The sequence below is a fragment of the Notamacropus eugenii genome, chromosome 1 (assembly GCF_028372415.1).
Source record: "Notamacropus eugenii isolate mMacEug1 chromosome 1, mMacEug1.pri_v2, whole genome shotgun sequence".
Classification (NCBI taxonomy): Eukaryota; Metazoa; Chordata; class Mammalia; order Diprotodontia; family Macropodidae; genus Notamacropus; species Notamacropus eugenii.
Window position 1 is genome coordinate 295,254,013 of NC_092872.1, and position 22,430 is coordinate 295,276,442.

The window sequence follows — 22,430 nt, forward strand, 5'->3', positions numbered from 1 at the left end:
CTCTTCCAGAAAACTCTTAACTATAGTGTTCAATATTTCTATGTAAATTAACAGGCAATGTACGAATTTTAGGAATCAGGGAAGTCAATGGGAAAGATATTTTAAATAATGTATAGAAAGGAGAGAAAATGTGACAGACCAGTGGTATAGTATTTCAGCTTTCTCCATGCTTCATTGCTGAGGGAAAAGAACATGAGAGAAGATAGAAAAACATTAAGGATCACAGACTCATAGTTCAAAAGAGACCTCAAAAACCATGTAGTCTTCTCCTTTACAAACTTCCCAACAAGTAGTCATTTCTAGCGTTCTTGAATATGTACAATGATAGGGAAACTACTTCCTTAACCTATTCTGTTTTGAGGTAAGTTTTATCAGAAAGATTTTCTTCAAAGGCCACAATTTGTAAAAATCTGTGACTTCCATACACGTTGCTTCTAGCTCTACCCTCTAGATACAAGCAAATCTGTCTCATTCCTTTCCACAGGCAACCTTTGAATATCTGAAGACATTTATCAGCTCTGTCATACCTCCACCCCAGATATGTCTTTTCTTCTTTAGACTAAAAAGCCTCAGCTTCTCAAAATGACCCTCATATGGCCCAGTTTTGAGCTCTCCCACCATTTTGAAGACTCTTCTAGGTACACACTCCAACCTGACCACACCTTTTCTAAAATACGGCTCTCTGAAATAAATACAGCACTCCAGATGTAACCAGACTTATGCAGACTATGGGAAGATGGTCATTTAAAATTTTTGGACATTATTTCTATGAATGCAACCTGATGCTGCCCTGATGCTTTTGTCTCCAATATTCTATTGCTTAAACATACCCAGCTGCCAGATTACTAAAACCCCAAGGATCTTTTCCTTTTTAAAAATAAACATCTAGACTTATTGACTTTATCTCTTCTCCTCCCATTTTGTACTGGCACAGTTCATTTTTTCAACCTAAATGTAGGACTTTTAACCCTATTTTATTCCCTATGGTGTCAGCTAATGTTACCATGTATTCCTGTCAATAGTCATCTAAAAAATTGATAAGCATGACCTCTGTAACCTTATACTGACTTCATTTTCTGCACCTGAATTTCTAGCCACACTTGTTTCCTCTGATCTAAATTCATACACTAAAAAGAATGCTCTTCCCCTTCCTCTCTACCAGTTCAGACTTCAAAATTCAGCTCAGGTCTTTTTTTTAATCACAAATTCTTTAATAATTGGACAAGCTCATAGTGACTTCTCTGTCCTTTAAATTACTAGAGTAATTGTTTCTAACAGAATGGCAAATGAAATAGTAGGAGGAAGAAGACTTAAAAGCAAGTTGTAATTGATTTTTCTCCCTTTGTTAACCCGGATTATACTTTGCCCTGCATTATATCTAGGATCCAGTGGGTTACAGATATCTTATATTTTCATATTTTGGAGGGCTCTACCATTTGACTGATATTTCCATTTTTCTATATGTAATAATACATTAACTTAAGACCTCAAGAGATTATACTTTTATGTATTTTTAATTCAACAAACATTTAATAAGCATTTCTATGTTCAAGGCATCATGAAAGATGCTTGGGATAAAGAGACCAAAAAAACCCCATTCCTTAGCCTCAAGAAACTTACATTCCACTGAGGAAAAAACAACATGTATTAAAAGAGAAATAAACCTGTAAGATGTTGAAGAGAGAGCTTTAGTTTATTAAAAAGTCCTTGCAGGAAAGATTTGGAATCAGATCTGACTGAAAAAACAATTACCACCAGATGCAACTCTGTTTTGTACACCTTTTAGAACAGTTGGCTCTTTGAGGGACAGCTATTATTTAAAAAGTAACCAAGGGCCAAAGTGTCAAGCTTAGGGAGATGATCAGTGAAAAGAGCAGGAGAAGATAAAAGCGTTTCCAAAATGTGAGTCTTCTCATCACCACCTCAAACTTTGTTTTTGTTCAACTCCTCCTCATTTCTCCCACTTGCCATCTCTCTCCTTCAATATCCACTGTAACTATCCTGAAATAACAGAACACCAATCTCCATATTTTAAAAGTAACTACCATCCATTGACTATTTCTTGCATGTGTCAAAAGGGCAACAATTTGGGGTGCATCATTTGTATAAAGACCGCCAGACATATATACCTAAAACATGGCACTCATGGACTGATTAACTGTTATTTAATTATGAAATTATGACTATGTTGTCAACTTTTAATATGATACAATAATACAGTATCTCTCATATAATTTACAGAAATGTACAGACTGAATTAAAGATCTACATGAGAGCTTTGGGAAGATTTAAAATTTCTTTTAAAAAAAATGGCCCTCTTCTATGTATCATGCCTTTTCTCTAACTTTTTAAAGGCAAAATAAAATTAGCAATATGAACAATTAGCTATTTGTTAAACCACACGGTGTAAGTGAAGTACAACACCCAAAAAGAAGGTCCAAATGGAAGAGTGCAGGTGTCCAAACCAACAAATACAGAGAGTACAGTGATGCTGCTACATTACATCTAAGAATGAGCTTTGTTACTCACAAGAACTAGCTAACAATACAAACAACGAACATAACAGACAGAATATCCCATTTCAGGTAGTAAGCCTGGACAAGGACACCTTGTGTCCAACCATTAGCCAATTTCCTGCCATCCCCTCACTGACGCAGTAGAAATAGCTACCTGTAACAGACACCATCAGTGCAGGGATTATGAACTCGGACAATGACAAAAACATGCTGGAAGTGAGAACGAATGTTCTTTGGGCTGAAGGGCTGGGCTCCGGGTTCTTGAAAAACTATCGTTACAATATCATTTCCAATGTGCCTCTTTCGTAGGAGCTAAAAAAGAAAACGAAAATATTTTCACTGAGGCTATCTTTTTTTCCACTTTCTTTTCTATATTAAAAAATTAATTACAGATTACTAACATTAAGGAAATCCAATAGCTACTGTCAAAATTTTCTTTTGCTTTATACTTTCCTAAATTAAAGGAAATGAGAAAAGGAAATTTTGACACTTTCAGAGAATGCATAGGAATTTTAAGCCAATCTTGGATGTATTAAAGACAACATCCCAGCATGACTACATACCAGTTTTTCATATCAACAGCTTTAATTCTCACATAAGGAAGAGACTGAGAGAGGGAAGATTCTTAATGATGAAACTACTAAAGTAATTACAATACAATTTACATGCTGTTTTAGTTAGATTCATCAAAAAAAATTTTGCTAGGGCAATTTAAAATACAGTTTTACTAGTGCAAACTAATGACATAGAAATTAATAACATTCTGGAATGATAGAACAATTTTGAAATAGGCTAAATTTCAAGCTTAAATAGTTCTTCTAATTATGATGAAAACTGCTTCGAAAGGCTATTTGCTGCTTCACAGAAAAAAGTCATTTTTGAGTGATAGCATTCAAATTTTAAAAAAACAAAACAAAAAATTAGAGACTAGGTTTCAAAAATGGTCCTTCTTATTAAGTGTTTCAACATTCTCCATGAGAAAATATACAACAGAACACATCATCTTCTTTCTTAATAGACAAAATTATCAGTCTGATAGTACTTAGAATTAAACACAGTATTCAAAGACATTTTTGAAGAGTAAATTTCTACAGTAACTAACCCTCCCCCCCAAAAAAGTGTTCTTTTTACTTCATAAAATAATTAGGAATGCCAATATAAATATCTAATAAAGAACTCTTTTCCTGTAGACAAAAGCTCATTAATATATTAGGCCACAGTTCTATTTCTGAATATCCAGAATACTAATTACTTTCTCTTTACCACATTCTGTTATACGGACATAATATTTTATCTTAAATTTGAACAAAAGTCAAAGTTTACTTTTTGTTTCTGAAGTGCCAACTGGCTCTTACAAATACTTTGTTCTTTTGATTATAAATAAAGCAATGGAAATGAGAAAATATATACAATGAAAAGGGTAAAATAAGTAAAACTAGGATTTTTAAAAAACTCAATTTAAAAAGTATAATTAAAAAGAAATTTGAAAACTGGTAAAGAGTAAAATAATGTAAAAGGGAGGGGTAAGGGGAGGACAAAAAGAGAGAAACTAAATGCTGTGTAATTATAACATGCATCTTGGGTCCTGGTGAGGAGATAAGAAAATGCACCTTCTCTTCATTGGAGGGGTAGAGATTTATGGATGTGGAGAATGGTATATCTCAAAAATGGTCTTTTTTTGCTCAATTACTACTTCTCCCTTTTACTATGTGTGTTACAAAGAGGGGCATACTGGGCAGGGAAAGGGAAAAGATAGTTACAGAAAAAAATGTGAAGTATAAAAGGTATCAATAAAAATAAGATTTTTAAAAAAGAAATAGAACCACAAAGAAGAGGCATAGATTAGAAAGAACACAGGATTCAGAGGGAGGGTGAGTACCACTCTGTGACCCTGGCCATATCATAACCCATCTAAGCCTCAGTTTTCTAATCTGCAAAATGGAAATAATATTTGCAGTACCCATCTCATAAGGTCATTGTGATAGAAGTATTATGGAAATTGTAAAGCACTATTTGTCCAACTCTTATCTAAACAAATTTTCTTCTTCTTTAAATTTGTTGCTTAAGAGAAAGGCCCTGAATAACAGTATTCAGATGAAATATTTTAAAACTATGAGTTTTTCACACAAGGAGCTGGAGATAGGGTGATAATCTTGGTTAACAAAAATGGCATTTTAAGTATTTGTAAAACTGGACCATGGCTGGAATTTTCAACATCTGTTGAAAGGACATGACTCTTGACCAATGACATCTCTGTATTCCAACTTCGATACCATAGATTTTCAATTGCTTACACACAATCACATGCCTCCCCTTGCAACTAGATTCTGGGTAAAGGTTCACTTTTGTTAGCAGATGAATACTTGTAACAAAGAACAAGAGCTACTTCCATTAGCCATTTATTTTTATTTCTCTTTAAACCTGCTCTGCAATTTGTAAGGAAACATTAGATTGTCTTGATTTTTGTACTTAGGCTTCCTGAGATGAAACATCACCCACACATACATGTTCTTTGAAATCCCGCAGAGACATCTAATCACCATTATTTCAACTTGTTCTCTTCTGATTTCATGGAAACCTCAATCCCCGTGGGTGAAAGGCAAATAATTAATTCACAAAGCTACCCGCCTGGTTGTTAACCTAGAATTTGTCTCTTCATTTGTTTTTAGCTCATTTGCCAGTCCTTACTTCCACAAAGTAGAATGCTTCCTGCTGCTGTGACAGGTGCAACATTAAATTCTGGTTTGATATTTTGAGATTCTGCCACTTAGGCTTTTGGGGAAATGAAACGTGGGAGATGTAAATAGCATTGGTGTCCTACCTGTTGCTTGTTGTTAGGTGTATATGGCAGCAGAGTAGATACATGGAACATGATTTCATAGTCTTTGTATGTTGTATAAAGAGAATGGGTACCAGTTGAATCAGCTGCAAGAAAAAAACATTTATAAATGAAATAAATTACTACTATCGCTTAAAATATGAGTAAATTATTGGTGACTAAGAAATTCTTACCAAGTTCTATTATTCTTCAGAGAATTATAACCTTTTAACTAATAGGCAGCTATATAATAAGGGTTTCTGTAGCATGGCAAAAGCAAGTCTTTATGGAAAGTTCTACTACTCTTTAGAATCTTGTCCTCCTCTACTTTGACCTTTTTCCATAAAATAAGCAAGCTCCTTTCCCTTAAAACAAATGATTTTGAGTTTTGGAATAAATTTGCCAACAAAATGTCTGGTATCAGAAGCAAAAAATACAAAAAAATACAATGAAATGACCAAATTCTTTCTTTATTAAGCTCTAGTAATGCATGTGAGGTGTTTATTGGATTACAGGGAATGGTGATACAATCTGCCTCTGATTTTTGTCGCATTTATCCATACCCTTGAAATGTTAAAAGCTGTAAGGAACTTTAGCTGAAGCTCTTGTGAAACACAATAGCTACATCATCTAATCTTCCCCCAAACCTGATATTACTTGATCATTTCAATTAGATGTCTCAAAAAGAAAGCTAAAATATTATGCTAAAGCTTCACACTTGAGCATATAAATTTATGTTTATGAAAACCATTTATATTTTAAGAAAACAAAAATAGGATAGCCCATAAAATACCTGTAAAAAATGACTAAAAAAATTCTAGAGCAGCAGAAGCCACAAAACGACAAGAGGGAAAGAGATTTCCAGCCCAAGACAGCCTGGAAGGCCAAAAGGAAAGGTCTATCTCACTAGGCCAGGAGTAGAACACAGCTCACCAGCCTGGACCACAATGGAGTAGACTTCAGGGCACAGAATCACGGGGAGCAGCTGCAGATCCCATATTTCTCAACCCATAAACACCAAAAACAGCTTCAAAGGTCAGTGAGAAAGCTCTTTCACCTAGGTGAGAGGGTGTGGGGTCTGATCCCAGCCCTTGCCCCAAGGTGGCAGCAGCATCCACTTTTGCAGCCCTGGGCCTAAAGACCATGGGGGAATCCAGCTGCTGATATAGGTCTCAGTCCTGAGTGATGGTCCTGGGGTGAGGAGGAGCACTGGTGTGGTGGAGCTGGTGGAAGCTCTGGAGAGGGAATCCTACTCGCAGATCCTGGACAGAAAAGAGTGCATGTGGTTGCTCCCAGATCAGAGCACAGGCCAGGAGAGAAGTAAACTCCTTTCGTCTGATTGTGCCACTTTAGAGGAACTGAGAACTTACAGGTCCCTAAAGTATACCCTCCACTTGACAAAGGACTCAAAAGTCAAGTAATTGTCTGGGAAAATGCCCAAAAAAGGGCTATAAGACTATAGTAGATTACTTTCTTGGTGAAAAGGCATTTTCTTCTATCCTCTCAGATGAGGAAGAATAAAGCATACCATCAGAGGAAGACATCAAAGTCAAGGCTTCTACATCCAAAACCTCTAAAAAAAAAAAATGCAATGGTCTCAGACCATGGAAGAGATCAAAAGGATTTTGAAAATCAAGTAAGAGTGGTGGAGGAAAAATTGGGAAGAGAAATGAGAGTGATGCAAGAAAATCATGAAAAGCGGGTCAACAGTTTGCTAAAGGAGACCCAAAAAAATGTTGAAGAAAATAACACCTTTAAAAAGAAACTAACCCAAACTGTAAAAGAGGTCCAAAAAGCCAATGAAGAGAAGAATTAAAAAGCAGAATTAGCCAAATGGAAAAGGAGGTTCAAAAGTTCACTGAAGAAAATTGTTCTTTAAAAATTGGAATAGAGCAGATGGAAGCCAATGACTTTATGAGAAACCAAGAAATTATAAAACAAAAACAAAAGAATGAAAAAACAGAAGAAATGTGACATACCTCATTGGAAAAACAACTGACCTGAAAAATAGATCCAGGAGAAACAATTTGAAATTATTGTTCTACCTGAAAACCATGATCAAAAAAAGAGCCTAGACATCATCTTCCAAGAAATTATCAAGGAAAACTGCCCTGATATTCAAAACCAGAAGATAAATCAGAAATGGAAAGAATGCAGCCAAATTCCAGAGTTCCCAGGTCAAGGAGAAAATATTACAAACAATCAGAAAGAAACAATTCAATATGGTGGAAATACAATCAGGATAACATAGGATTTAGTAGCTTCTACACTAAGGGATTGAAGGGCTTGGAATATATTTCAGAGGTCAAAGGAGCTAGGATTAAAATCAAGAATCACCTACCCAGCAAAACTGAGTATAATACTTCAGGGAAAAAAATGGAATTTCAACAAAACAGAGGACTTCCAAGCATTCTGGTCGAAAACACCAGAGCTAAATTTTTTGTTTTTGTATTTGTTTCAAATACAAGAATCAGGAGAAACATGAAAAGGTAAAGAGGAAAGAGAAGCCTTAAGGAACTCATTAAATGTGTGTGTGTGTGTGTGTGTGTGTGTGTGTGTGTGTGTGTTTGTGTGTATGTACACACAGACAGAGGGCACAGGGTAAGCTGAATATGAAAGGAGAATACCTAAAAAAAATAAAATTTACTGTTGAATGAAATGTACTAGGAGTAAGAGAAAGGAAGAGGTAGAATGTAGCAAATCATCTCACATACAAGAGGGAAGAAAGCTTCTACAATGGAAGGGAAGAGGGGGAAGATGAAAGGAAATAACTGAGCCTTACTTTCATGGGATTTGGCTTAAGGAGGGAATAACATACATTCAATTGTATATGGAAATCTATTTCACCCTGCAGGAAGGCAAGGGGGAAGGGGATAGGAGAGAGAGAAGATAACAGAAGGGACAGCAAATTGGGAAAAGGGATAATCAGAAGCAAACACTATTGTGGGAAGACAGATAAAGGGAGAGAATGGAATAAATGAAGGGCAGGATAGGACAGAGGGAAATGTGGTTAGTCTTTTACAGCATTACTATTATGGAAGTGCTTTCCACGGTTACACATGTATGACCTATACTGAATTGCTTGTTTTCTCAATGAGGGTGGGTGGGGAGGGAGGGAGGGAGAGAACATGGAACTCAAAGCTTTAAGAATGAATACTAAAAATTTTTTTAGCATGCAACTGGAAATTAAGCTATACAGGCAATGGAGTATAGAAATCTATTTTGCCCTACAGGAAAATAGAGGGCAAGGGGGATGGAAGAAGGGTGGATAACAGAAGGGAGGACAGACTGGAGGAAGGGGTGCATGGGGTGCATGCTGCCCTGGGGTAGGGGGTGGGCAGAGATGGGGAGAAAATTTTGAATTCAAATCCATGTGGAAGTGAATGTTAAGAACTGAAAAATAAATAAATTATATTTTAAAAAATTACAAAGAAAAAAACATAAATACAATGCAAAATATATACACACAACTAAAAATCTGAACCATAAAGTTATTTGGGAAAAAACACTAAAATAATGCCACTTATATTTAATATGTAACATTATGGAGGGAAAACCTCTCCTGGATGCTTGATTTTTTAAAAGTCAAGTACATATATTGCTATAAGTATTCAATTGAACTAAGTAAGTTAGATGCCTCTATGAATCTGACTTGGGAGAAACTTTATTATTAAATTCCTGCTACTAAAGTCTGGAGAAATGATCAAGTACGTTTCAAAATCTCAAAATAAAAGTGTCAATTTTGACATGTACTCAGTTTTTTAAATTTCTTTTAACTAAAGTTAATTAACTAGAAAAAAAAATCTGTATTCCATCTTCATTTCTCAAAATTATGCTTTACATATCTGCCCTTTCCTAACCAGAGCTGATAATATGGAAAATAATGAACCTGATTCTTCAACTCGAAGAAAAGATGCAGTTAAATTTTGTTGAACTCTTGACAGTTTTTGTCCTTTACAATATGGACCCTCTTTGGTACCAAGTTCTCCTTTTCTTCCTCCCCTATAACCTTTATAAACCATTCAGTTTTCCTAATGCTTTTCAATAGTTTCCAGGAACTGAGTTAGCGCTATGAAAGGAAACTACGTAAAAGAAAAATATTTACATTTAACATAACAAAAAAACTAGGAAATATATAACTTTATGAAGTAAATAAGAATTTGTTATCTTGGGTTGATTAAAAAAAAAAGGGTGTTGATTTAAAAAAATATCCTAAACATGCGTTCCAGTAAAGTCTCACTCCAGGGCTTCACTGTGATGTGGCAGTACGTTCCTAAGTCAGAAATGCTTATGGAAGGGGCCCTGTGAAGTACTAAATGTTTCCTGTCTTCTCATATCTAAGTTTAGAGAGGCTAATCACCAGAAAATTGGCCTTTACAGGATTAACTTTTTTTGATCACAGTGATCCATGAAAATTATCTAATGAGGCATGTAGAAGTGTTATATTGGAGTAACCACAGTGATCAAATCAAAATATGCTTGAAAAAGTACCAAATCCTGAAAACAAGGTTAGACATGTACATTTTACTTCCTGTTATTTGAAAATTCATTGCTCAAAGTTATGGCTAGAAGAAGACTAAATAGTTCTGACTTATCTCAGAACACAAAGTGAATAAAGCATTATCCTAGACTATGTTTTCTGCAAACTGGGTAAAGAAGTTGCAGAACAAATGCAATGCTGACTCACCTCCAAAGGAATTAGCCTACCATGCCACAGGCACCTCTATGCTCTGGAAGTTCACTCCAACCCCAAAGGACTTACCACACTGGAAGTATCCTCTGCCCAGAAGGTCTTTATCTTCTGATTGGCTGACTCCTCCCAGAACCTCTAATTTAAAGAGGAGGCTCAAGACAAAGATATCTACGTTCCTGTTCAGGCTATAATGCTGTCCCATCTAGACTGGACTTCCTCAATCAAGACCCCTGTATCAAGTACTTTCTCCCCTTTTTGTCTTCTCCCCCTGCCTTTTCAGCTTCCACTGTGCTATCTTCTCCCAAGAGATGTAAAGTCCTTGAGGACAGGGACTATTTTTCTTTGTATTCTCATTCACTGTATTTGTATTTGTAGCAGAGAACCTGGCACATAGTAAATGTTGAATAAATACTTGCTGACTGGTTTTCCATTGCCCTCATCTTAAGAAAAGCCCCATCATTCTCTTTCCTGTCCTGTTTTTATAGGAATCACTGACTAAATGTTATCAAGGGTAGAACTTGGAAAGTCTTCTCTATATTGTTTTATCTACAGAAAATAAATTTTCTACAGAATTTAATTTCTGCAGAATTCTACAGAACTTAAATAAATTCTAAAAGAAAAAGTATCTATGAGGAGTTTGAATTACATTGACTGGCAAATAAGATCTACTTCCTACTAATTGATAATCATAATGGCTAACATTTCCATAGTGCTTACTATGTGCAAGACACTACGCTAAGCACTTTATGATGAGTATCTCATTTGATCCTCACAACAACCCTAGGAGGCAGGTGCTATTATTCTTCCCATTTTACAGGTAAGTGGGCAAAGGATGTAAGTAGGCAGCAACGAAAAGAAAAAACTCAAAGTGTGAATAACCATCAAAATATGGTTTAAAATCTCTAACAACTGAAGAAATGTAACTTAAAACTGTCAGGCATTGCTTTTTGAGACAAAGATAGTTACAAATGACAAAATTCAATATTGACACCATTGCCTTGCAACAACAGATCTTTAGGTCCAGAGATCCTAGAAGTAGCTATGTTCTCCAAGAAGGTCAAAAAAAGAAAGGATAATCTCATTGTGCTGTAAAAGTATGAATATAAAGAATTCAGACAGACATAGTAACAAGTGTCAAAGGACATAAGCAGAATAAGAAAAACAATATACAAAATGATGACAATAAGTAAAAAGAGCAATAAAATGAAATTAAACACAGAGTAGCTTTAGGGACCAGTCTTGGCTGGGAGAAGAGTAGAGAAAATGCACCTCCTTGTCATTGCCACAGGTGTGAAGAATTATCTCATGTGTTGTCAGAAGAGGCCAGTGTTGTTCAGTTAGGTGCCTGGCACTGTGGGAACCACAGGGGATACAAAGAAAGGCGAAAGACAGTCTCGGCTCTAAAAGAACCCGCAGTCTAATGGTGGAGGTAACATGAAAACTAACATGAAAACCTGCTTTTTGTCCTTCGTGTTAAACACTTAGTTACAAAGAATGGCTTCCAGGACAGGGTACACCATTTTTGGAAATTCATGTGATATAACTAAAAAAGAAAAAGATATCAATAACAATTCTTAAAAAAACACAGTAAACTCAGAGACAGGAGCTTCAACCAAAACGTGAGATCAGAGGGGAGATTATGGGGAAGTGAGTGGGCAAGGGAATAAAAAAGTAGCAAGTACAGTTATTCTTAAGGAAAGGGTAAAAAGATTTAGGATGTAAGGGGATAGAAGATCAAAGATAAGTTACAGAGGGGGTAGATTTAAAATCACATTTATTGGCAGGAAGGCAAGAGTCATTAGGTAAGGAAAGACGACAGGGACAGGTGAATGATATAGATAATACCCTCAGCTTCTTTGAAGAGATCCAGATATGTGCAGCTGTTGACTTTTAAAAACACCGGGCCTTTGTTTAGCTCCTTGCCAAATCTCAGGCCCCCTGCTTTTGCATCAATAAAGCTCCCAATGGGTACAGAGAAGGTCTAAGTGAATTCATTCACATTTTGAACCAGCTCTCCCATCTCTCTCTTCAACATTTTGGTGCTGAAAATCCAAGAGTCCAGATATTAATTGGACTCCAATGATCTTCTCCTAGCCACCTGGCTAATTAGAGAGAGGCTCACTATCAACAGACTGGTTGACTACAAGGTGAGGAATTCTTTGGTCACAGTAATCAATGAAACAAACAAACAAAAACAAACGAATCTAGAAGAATAAAAAAATCACCTTGAACTTAAAAATTCTTAACTTTTTTATGTTATGGACTTCTTTGACAGTTTGGCAAAGCCTAAGGACTCTTAAGAATAACGTTTATTGTCAGGGAGCTGCTTAGGATCTTTGAAAGTGCTGGTCAAAAGAACTTGATGCAAAATGCCATCCACATCTAGAGGAAGAACTATAGAATCAGGAAGGAGAAGGATGCAAACTATTTTCTCTTTTGTTATGTTTTGTTTTTTTTCTCACGGTTTCTCCCATTCCTTTTAATTCTTCTATGCAACATGACTAATGTGAAGGTGTGTCCGGTAGAGATGTATGTGTGGAACCCATATGGGATTGCATGCAGTCTTGCAGGGGAAGAGGGGAAGAAAATTTGAAGAATATGGAAATGATTGTGGGAAACTGAAAACAAATAAATAAAAAAGGAAATTAACGTGATATAAAAACTAAAGAGATCAATAAAAGTAAATTTAAAAAATAAAATAAATAAAAATACTGCATAAAGGAATAAAGTCTGGAGATATTATTGTCTTGGCCTATTAGAAAGTATGCTTCTTGAAGGCCAAGAACTGTCTTGCTTTTTTAATTTGTATTCCCAATATATCACACAGTGTGCAGTACATAGCAAATGGTTAACAAATGTTTTTTCACTCATTCATAGGAACAGTTTCAGATAACGATCAATGCTTTCCCCTTTTACCAGACCTAAATAGTTTTGAACTTAGATAATTTAGGGTTGGAAAACAAAATGTGTAGGTATATAGAAGTACAATATTGTACTTTCTTATATCAAAAGAATTTTTATATATATATATATATGTATGTATGTATGTATGTATGCATTTACCAGTAGTTGGTAGATGGTTTTTTGTTTTAATTATTTTAAAAAAGAGAATAAGTTGATTGTTATTATTGCTACTTGACTAATGTTTCCTAATGCTTAATTATTAAAATCTATCAGCAGAGAAATGAACAAATCAACTAAAACACAATATTAACACTTTCTGTTCCTCCTTTTCCCAAACTTCAATCCCATACAGGGTTGGTAATAGACAAAAGTAAGAGGAATAATCTCACTGAGGTGCAATTTGGTCATGTGACAATTCTTTAGAAACTGAGTGTTTTGAACAACTAGGGAGTAATGACTTGCATGGGGAAAGTCTCTGCTGGATATCCTACAGAAAGAATGTCAGAATTAGAAGTTATCATATTTAAACCTGATGCTGATTAAAGGGGCTCTCTTGGAGATGGAGAATATCTGGATTCCTGTTTCCTAGACAAACTTTTGTTTTGGCAGTTACTGCAAAGGGAAAGAGAACCTACCTAACCTAATTAAGCTTAATCTGCCTAATAAGAGGAAGGAACTGAAAGACCAGAAAAACCTTAGTTTAGGGAGTTCTTAACCTTTTTTGGGTCATAAACTCTTTGGAAGTCAGGTGAAACTCCTTCTCAGAATGTTTTTAATGCATAAAATACAGAGGATTACAAAGGAAATCAAGTGAAATATAATTATCAAATATATATATACAACATACATATATGTACATACATATGCATACACATATTACATATGTGTGTATACACACACTCACACACATAATAAAATTAACACCTGTATTTCCCTCTATGAAGAAGTCAAAGAAGATTATATTAAAAAACTAGAATATACAATGCCATGATGGGAACAACACCAGATATTCTGTTCTGGAAACCAGTCAGTGCTGAGGGAGGAGCCAAATCCGATTGCCTTTTTTGACCATGACTGTAAATGACCAAGGATCACAACAGACCTCTACAGAACAGGTTTACTCACTGTCTTTATTTCTAAAGCCAGGAAGAAATAGATCTTTTCCAAGGTGAGGGATATTAGGTAACACAAAGGTGGGGAGCCTGTGGTCTCAAGGTCACATGTGGTCCTCAGGTGTGGCCCTTTGACTGAACCCAAACTTCACAGAACAAATTCTTTTATTGAGCTAAGGCAATGGAAAAGTCACTAAAAATATAATTGGGTCCCTTATGTCACCTTTGACAAAAAAGTTACATTTAAAGTAAAACAAAACAAAAAAAACCTTAAAATTAGTTTATTAAAGAACTCACAAATATGGAAGATAAAAAAGTGAAAGTAAAACAGTTCAAGCTGACTAGATTAGAGCAAGAAGACCTGATACGGGGAGACTGGGTAGAAAGTGACTTTTTCTGTCCAGATTAGAGGTGATGAGGGCCTATATATACTATGGAGATGGCTATGTGAATGGGAGGAAAAGGGACATATATGAGAGATGTTGTGAAAGCAAAAAGGAAAAGAAAAAGAAAAAGATCCAACTTACTGGATCTACGGTATGAATGTCAAATCAACACAAGTATTTAAGTGCCTTGTGTGTGTAAAGTATTGTACTAACCAAAGGCAGACAATGAAAGACAAAATGCCCCTGCCACTGAGAAACTCATACTCTAACTGGAGACAACACACAATTATTTACAAGATATGTGCAGTATAAATTGGAGATAATCAATAAAGGGAAGGCATTAGCATTAAGGAAATAGGAAAAGACAGTATTTCACCTGGGACTTCCAGAAAGCAGGAGGTACAGGTGAAGAAGGACAGAATTCCAAGTGTGACATCAGTCAATGAAAATGCCTGGATTCAGGTGATGATGGAATGACTTGTCTAAGGAGAAGCAAGGAAGCCAGGAGATTATCCAGCATGTGGAGGGTGAGTTGGGAAGGTAGCAAGGACCAAGGTTATAAGGGCTTTAAAAGCCAAACAGAATTTTCTATTTCATCTTGGAGCCTCTGGAGCATATTGAGAAGGAAGTTGACATGGGCTTTAGGAAAATACTTCAGCAGCTGAATGGAATGGCTTGTAGAGGAGAAAGACTTGAGGCAAGGAAACCAAGACTATTACAGTACTCCAAGTGTGAAGTAATGAGGGTTTACATCAAGGGATAGTGTGAAGGTAAAATGAACAGGACTTGGTAAACACTGCATATGACTGGGTGAGAGAGAATGAGGAATAGATGATAAAACCCAGTGACTGAGTGAAGGATGAATTAGATGTAGGTCTCACGCTTGGGTTACTTGGAGGATGCTGATACTCTCTCAACAGTATTAAGAAAGATGGAAAGAGGCAAAAGTTTGGGGGAAAGAAGGACTCTGTTTTGGTCATGTTGAATTTGAGATGATAATGGGACATCCAAACACAGGATTAGAGCTCCAGAGAGGTATTAGGGTTGAATATAGAGATGGAAAACATCTACATAGCCATAAACCCGAGAGGCTGAGATCACCTAATCAGTGGGATAATAGAGAGGCAGAAGAGAAGAGGGCCCAGTACAGAGTGCTGAAGGACACCTCCAGATAGTGAGTGTGATAATAAAAGGAGACTGGGAAAGAGAAGTCAGACAGGTAGAAGAACCCCAAGACATCAGACATGATGTGTGACAATTTCAAATACCAGAGAGGTAAAGAAGGATGAGGAAAGAGAAAAGGGCATTAGATTCCTGTAAAATGTAAATTTTCTCATGAAATTGAGACTTTTTCAACCATCCATATTTATATAATATATTCTATATTGAACTATAACTTTTTTCTTTATGGAACATCTTACATCCCTTCTTAGACCATGTGTCTCATTTGTCATGTATAGCATTCCTGAAACATTTGGGAGCATTCATATTACATTTAGCTTAGGTAATTTCTGGCAAGTTAATAAACAAAGCTTGTAAAGGCACTTCACAAAGAGATACTGTTTCCTATTTACTGATTCGACAAACTTTAGGAAATAAATTTATCAAATAATGAATCAAGAACATAGCTTAACATACTGGTGGTGTACCACTTCTGAATATTATCCTATTAAGATGGAAATTGTGTTTTTTAAAAACTTCATTCTTAAATGAGGGAGGTAATAGTTATTCAGAGGTCACTCTGTCCTATAAATGACCAGGAAGAAAAGGAAATCAAACACTAAACTGTTGAAAAATCTCTCTATGGTAGAGCTATTCAAGGAAAATGCAAGAGGTACATGTAAGGGTTTTTTTTTTCTTTTGTTTTCTTTTGCTTAGAATGCTTCTATCAGTGTATCAGAGAAAAGAAAGCATAATTTTAAGAAATACTATTCCAGGGAAAGGAAGGAATAGTTCAATAATTTTTTTTAATTATTAAAAATTCAATACAATTGGTAACATATCAATCATGACTGCCTCATCAGGGTAGCCTCAGTACTGTTATCCCATGTATTAAAAAAAGTCCTAAGAGAACTGTCATAGAAATGTTGAAAGTCTAAACACCTAGTGGTCAATCTGTACCCAACAGAAAGTTAATAAATGTCATCTGAAAGATGAATGAATGAACAAACAATGAGGTAGGATCTATGACAAAGCTCTGGGGTTGGGATTTTGATAACAACTTAAAATGTCCCATAACTCTAAAAAAGCAGTCTGTCTAAAGAAGATCAGGGGTTTTAATAAACTGCACCTACTTTTGTGTTTTTGAGTGTGAAGGGGCAGGACTGTGTAATCTCGGATTATGTTAAAAAAAAAAAAAAAGCATAGTCAGTAAACAAGTATTTATTAATTTGTTACCGAGTGCCAGAAATTGTGCTAAAGCACTAGGAATATAAAGGCAAAAACACTATGCTTTACCTCAAGAAGCTCACATTCTAGTGGGGAAGGCATCTGTAACCATAAATAAGGTACATAAGAGATATACACACAATAAGCAGAAAGAAATCTCAGTGGGAAGACCCTAGCAGCAAAGAGAACAAATACAGATTTGACAAGGGTGGAACCTGAGCTTACTTCGGGGAGGTTGAGAGGCACAGGGGAAGGAAGAACAACCTATCATGGAGGACAGCCAATGCCAATTCATGGAGTTGGGAGAGGCCAAGATATCTAAATCTCAAAGTATATAGAGGGGAATGTAAGAAGATAGGAAATTTGGGAAGGGGCCACATTGTGGGTGAAGGTTTTAAATGTCAAACAGAAAACTTTATATTTGATCCTAAAGCGTAATAGAGCTACTAGAATTCATTAAATGGGGAAAGGGGAAGGAACAGATCTATGCTTTAGGAAAATCACTGGAAAGATGAATGGAGAATGGACTGGAATGAGGGAAAGGCTGAAGGCAGGGAGAACAAGAAGGCTATTGCAATCGCACAGGTGAAAGGTGATGCAGGTCTGTACCAGGGAGGTAGCTTTGACAATAGAAAGAAGGGGTCATAAATAGCAGATGATATGAAGGCAGGAAAAGTAAGATTTGACAAGAGATCAGATATACAGGATGAGAGTGAGAAGTCAAGGATGACATCAACTTTGCAGAAGCCTTGGAGGTAGCTTTAATGGTAACAGCAAAGTTGGGAAGAGGAAAGAGTTTAGTGGGAAAGACAGTAACTTCTGTTTTGGCCATATATTGAGTTTGAAATATCTATGAAATGAATACAGCATAGGAGGCACTGTGGTACAATGGAAAGAGCAATGTATTTGGAAACAAAGGTTCGGGGTTCAAATCCTGGCTCTGCCAACTTCCAACCTGTAAAAACTTGGGCAGATTATTTTGCCTCCTGAGGCTGCAGGTTCCTTATCTGCAAAATGAGGGCGTTGGACTAGTGGACTGCTAAGTTCCTTTATAGCTTTAAATTCATGATCTATATGAACTACACTGAGCTTAGGCTAAGTGTACTCTTACAGCTATGTATTTTTCATGATCTATGATCCTGTGAAATTGTAAAAGGGCAAATCTAGGCTCGATGTCAGGGAAAAGCTTCCAAACACTTTTTGCTGTCCCAAAGTAGAATATGCTGCTTCAATAGGTAGTAGGTTACCCTTCAGTGGAGATCTTCAAGCAAAGGGAAGATATGCACTTGCCAAGAATATTATCATGAGGATTCCGCTTGGATATAAGGCTGGACTAGATAACTATTGGAAGTCCCTTTCAAATCTGAAATTTCATTATATCATGAATATCAGATTTTTATCAGAGATGCAAATGTTTTCCCCTATCCACAGTTTCAGGCTATTTGAGATAACAATCTACATTTAATAAACTGTGCAAAACTAAAATTTTTAAAAATTCCACTGCAACCCCCCCCACACACAAAGAGTATTCTATTCTATTCTACATATATCAGTAATTTTAAGTTGTAATTTGAAATTTCCAACATATATATGCAGAGTAAGCAGGTCAATACAGAATAGGAACAGACACAAGTTTAACAAATTAGCCATCACAATAGATACTAGAAATGAAGATCTCTCACTAGCTATTTTTAAATACTCTTTCTTTAACACACCAAGAAGAAATTTTACATGTTTAAGGCCACAGAATGCAAGTGTCATTACCACATTGTTACAAAAAACAACTCTGGAAGAAAGATGGATTTTTTAAGCTTATGTATATAGGTATACAAGTGATTTTATTAAAAGGCAGAGTACTTTGTCCAAGCAACATGAAAATCAGTTAGGTCATTTCCATGTTATTGTGACAAATACTTTGTCAAAGCACTCCTTTATTGACCAAGGTAAAATTCAGAGAAGCTGATTCCTTGACAAAATTTACTTTAAAAGGTTTTAAAGAATTCTTAAAGCATCTTTTGAGAATGAGTTTTTCTTAAATTGAAGTTACATGGAGTTTAGATACATTTATTTAAGAGCAAACAGAGTTACGTTCTGATTATTTCAGAACATATTATATTGATGCCAGATTCCCTTTGTGTGTGACTCCATCCAGAGGCTGCATTCTCTGACTCTGGGGATATCTGGAAAGCTGGTCTTTGGGTTTTCATACATGTCTAAAAGGCAGTTCTTTTTCTTTTGACTCCTTTAAATTAACACGTTAGATTTAGTGTGAAAGGGATAGCAAATAGATATAGGGTTACATACTTTAGGCTACCCAAGTCCTTTGACTAGAAAGCTTTTCCAACTTCTTCAGCTTCAAGTAAACTCCAAAACTGCTTCTAGAATAAAATATAAAAGCCTTAGGCTGCAGCCTTTCACAATAAGGCTTCTATCTACCTTTATAGTCTTATTTCCTATTACCTCCCTCCATGGAGGAGGAAGAGGGGGAGGAGGAGAAAGAGGAGGAGGAGGCAGCAGGGAAGTGGCACGAATTTTCTGTTCTAAGTATGACATTTTATTTCAACTGCACTTTAACACAAATGATGTTTCATGTCTGAAACAAATTCCCCCCTCCGCCTCTCTGCCTGAAAAAATTTCTAGCTCTTCTTCAAAGTATAACCCAAGTATGTCACTACTTTCCAGTAAAATGTAAATTCTTTGAGAGTGAAGGAATATCTCATATGTATATTTGTGTCAGGGGCTAGTGCATTGCCTAAATCAGAGTAAACAAATAATTTTGTACTAGCTTGATTTGCTAATTTTCTTAGTTATTAGCATTCTCTTTACTGAAATCTCAATGTCTCTCTCTCTCTCCCCCTCCATTTGGTAGAGATGAGCAGAATGTAAGCTCCTCCTTGAAGAGGGAGATGAATTCAACATTGTCTATGTATTCCAATACCTGAAATATACCTACCACATAATATAGGTGGCTAATGTCTAGTGGATTCAACCAAATTCTCCAATTACCTTAAATAATCAGAATTGGCTATATGACTATGTGTGTGTATGCATGCAGATACATATGTACCACTTCACTAATTTACTAATTACTTAGACAATAAGCATTTAGACTCCTTTTTCCTTACAGTTCTGTGTGCTTACAAGGCATTCCTACTGTGAGTGATGATTTTGTACTAATGAGGGAAGACTAGGAAAATATGGCAATAATTAAGATAGGATAAGTGTTATAACTTATATAGGTAGGAAGATATTTTTAGGTATATAAGAATTTATAATTCTTTATCAGCTACAAATAAAATACAAATGAGATGTTACAGTCATAAAGAAGACGCTAGGCTATTTATGTTTTTTAATAGACTCTCTTGCATGTGGTTAGCAAGTCGGCAACAGAACCATGGCAACAGGAAATTCTTTCCTGCAGTGGAGTTTATGAATGCTTTTCTGTTTTCATGACTCAAGTCCTTATTTAATTTCCTGTACAGTAAGCCTGTGAGATAACTCTTGACTGCAATGCAGATGGGCTCTTCCAAAGATCCATTCAAAGAAAGGCAGGTCAAAGGCCTTTAGCTCAAATATTTTATAATTAGACTGAAAGGCTGACTGCAAGAGGATGGACAACAGTAGTAAACATACCACGTCTACTTACTTATCTTCATTCATTCCTTTTTTTAGGCAAGAACATTTGCTTTGTAGAGCAACCATAGTTGAAAAATGACCTCACTGACCCCATTTTTTTGAATCAATACATTCACTTGGCAAATTGAGAAATACAACTGCCAGAATTGTTTTCAGCGAAGCAGAAGTGAGACGGACAACAACTAATGATTTCCACTCATGTCTGGAGACAAATATGACCACACATGAGACTGGTCAAAGAAAACTAGACTTTTTACCAAAGACTGCATGGACAAAAGACTCAGGGGTATAGGGACACAGGTTGTTTTCTCACTGCACATCACTGGAGTCAAGAGATATAGAAGAGAAAAATGATCTGAGAAATGAACAACTTGAGAAGATGGTGTATGAGAATGGGAAATGGATTTTTCATCCAGTTTAAATTACAGAGATGCTGGATAGTGATAAGTGTGCACCAAACCAAGACTAATAAGAAGATATTCAGAGGTATCTCAGAAGTTCTATCAAAAGGACTTTAAAATAAAGATGATGGAGAAGAGAAAACCTACCTATTTAGATCCACAAAGGTTGATATTACAGAGAGCAACTGCACAGAAAAAAAGTACCAGTTTGATCTTGGGATGTATTGAGAGGAATAAGGAATAAAGAGGTGATGGCCCCTCTATACTCTGCCCTGGTAAAATCATTTATGGAGACTCATACTTAGTTCTGGATATCAGAGTTTACAAAAGACACTGACAAGCTAGAGAGGACCCAGAGGAAGGAAACCAGGATGGTAAAGGGTACTGTATCCATGTCCTATGAGGCCAGATTGGAGGAACTGAGAATGTATATAATATAACCTGGAAAAGATGAGACTTGGGTGTGGCAGGCATGGTAGCCTTTGTCAAGTATTAGAAGGGCTACCCTATGGAAGAGAGATTAGATTTGTTCAGCTTGTCCTTAAAAGGAAAAGTAAAGAAAAGTGAGTAAAGTGGACCAAAGAGGTAAATTTAGGCTTGATGTCAAGAAAAACTTCCTAAAAAATATGAAGTTCACAAAAATACTACCTAACAAGACAATATGCTCCCTTCATTGGAGGTTTTCCAGAAGAAGCTGGGTAACCATTTGTTAGATATGTGATAGGGGGGATTTTCTCGTGGAGTAAGGGTTAGGGTAGATAGCCACTATAGTACCATCCTCTTCTAAAGTTTTCTAATTCTTTGATGACAATTTTTAGAAGGAAAAGGCTAAAGAATAAACAAGTACAAAGAAGTAAATAGAAAAAATAATGTAAAACTTGACTACATAGGCGAGCACCAGGATTGAGAAATTAAAGGTTATAAGTCAATCAACCACAACCAACTACATCATTTTATGTACATTTCTACTGATGATCCATGTACAAGTCCAATACATATTCAGTAAAGCCTGTTACCTTGCTTTTGACAGCCACAGGCATATTAAACTTTTGTTTTTTAAATAAGAACTGAACTAGATGACCTCTCGGGTTTTCTAAGAGGTGAACAAATTCTACTGTCTAACTGATTTTGCTCTTGACCCTCTGACCCCTAGCACTTCCTGATCTAAGCGGTAAATCCACTGAGTATGTTTATACAATAAAATACATATAAACCAGTCATAAAGAAGGAAGGATTTAAGCATATTTTAAACTATAACACCACAGGGAACCTTTACGCATACTTTGTCAAGCAATTTCTCTATTTAATACCATTTAATGGCTTGCTATTACTTAGAGAGTAAAATTCAAACTCATTTGTCACTCAAAGTCCTCCACAATCTGGGGACTCTCCACACTTTATTATTATTAATACTAATATTATTTCTTTCATTTATTATATACTCTAGTAAATTGTACTATTGACCTGTATTCTCCTGCTTCCATACCTTTGCTGAATCATTTCATATGCCCATAAAGCCCTCTCCCACTTCTCTTTCAAATTTCTTTTAAATATTTAAAGAGAAAATTTTAAATGA

The 22,430-nt window shown here is 35.9% G+C and overlaps 1 protein-coding gene across 10 annotated transcripts in view; it reads right to left on the reverse strand.

The window, feature by feature from the left end:
• The window catches only part of SIPA1L1 (signal induced proliferation associated 1 like 1), a 314,212-nt gene that overhangs the window by 101,135 nt on the left and 190,647 nt on the right, over window positions 1-22,430 (reverse strand). For all 10 annotated transcript variants that reach the window (XM_072629234.1, XM_072629230.1, XM_072629229.1 and 7 more), the window contains exons 9-10: window positions 5,338-5,441; window positions 2,671-2,828 (exon numbers count right to left, since the gene is read on the reverse strand). In XM_072629234.1, coding sequence (XP_072485335.1) covers window positions 2,671-2,828; window positions 5,338-5,441 — 262 coding nt within the window. The remainder of the gene's footprint in view (window positions 1-2,670; window positions 2,829-5,337; window positions 5,442-22,430) is intronic.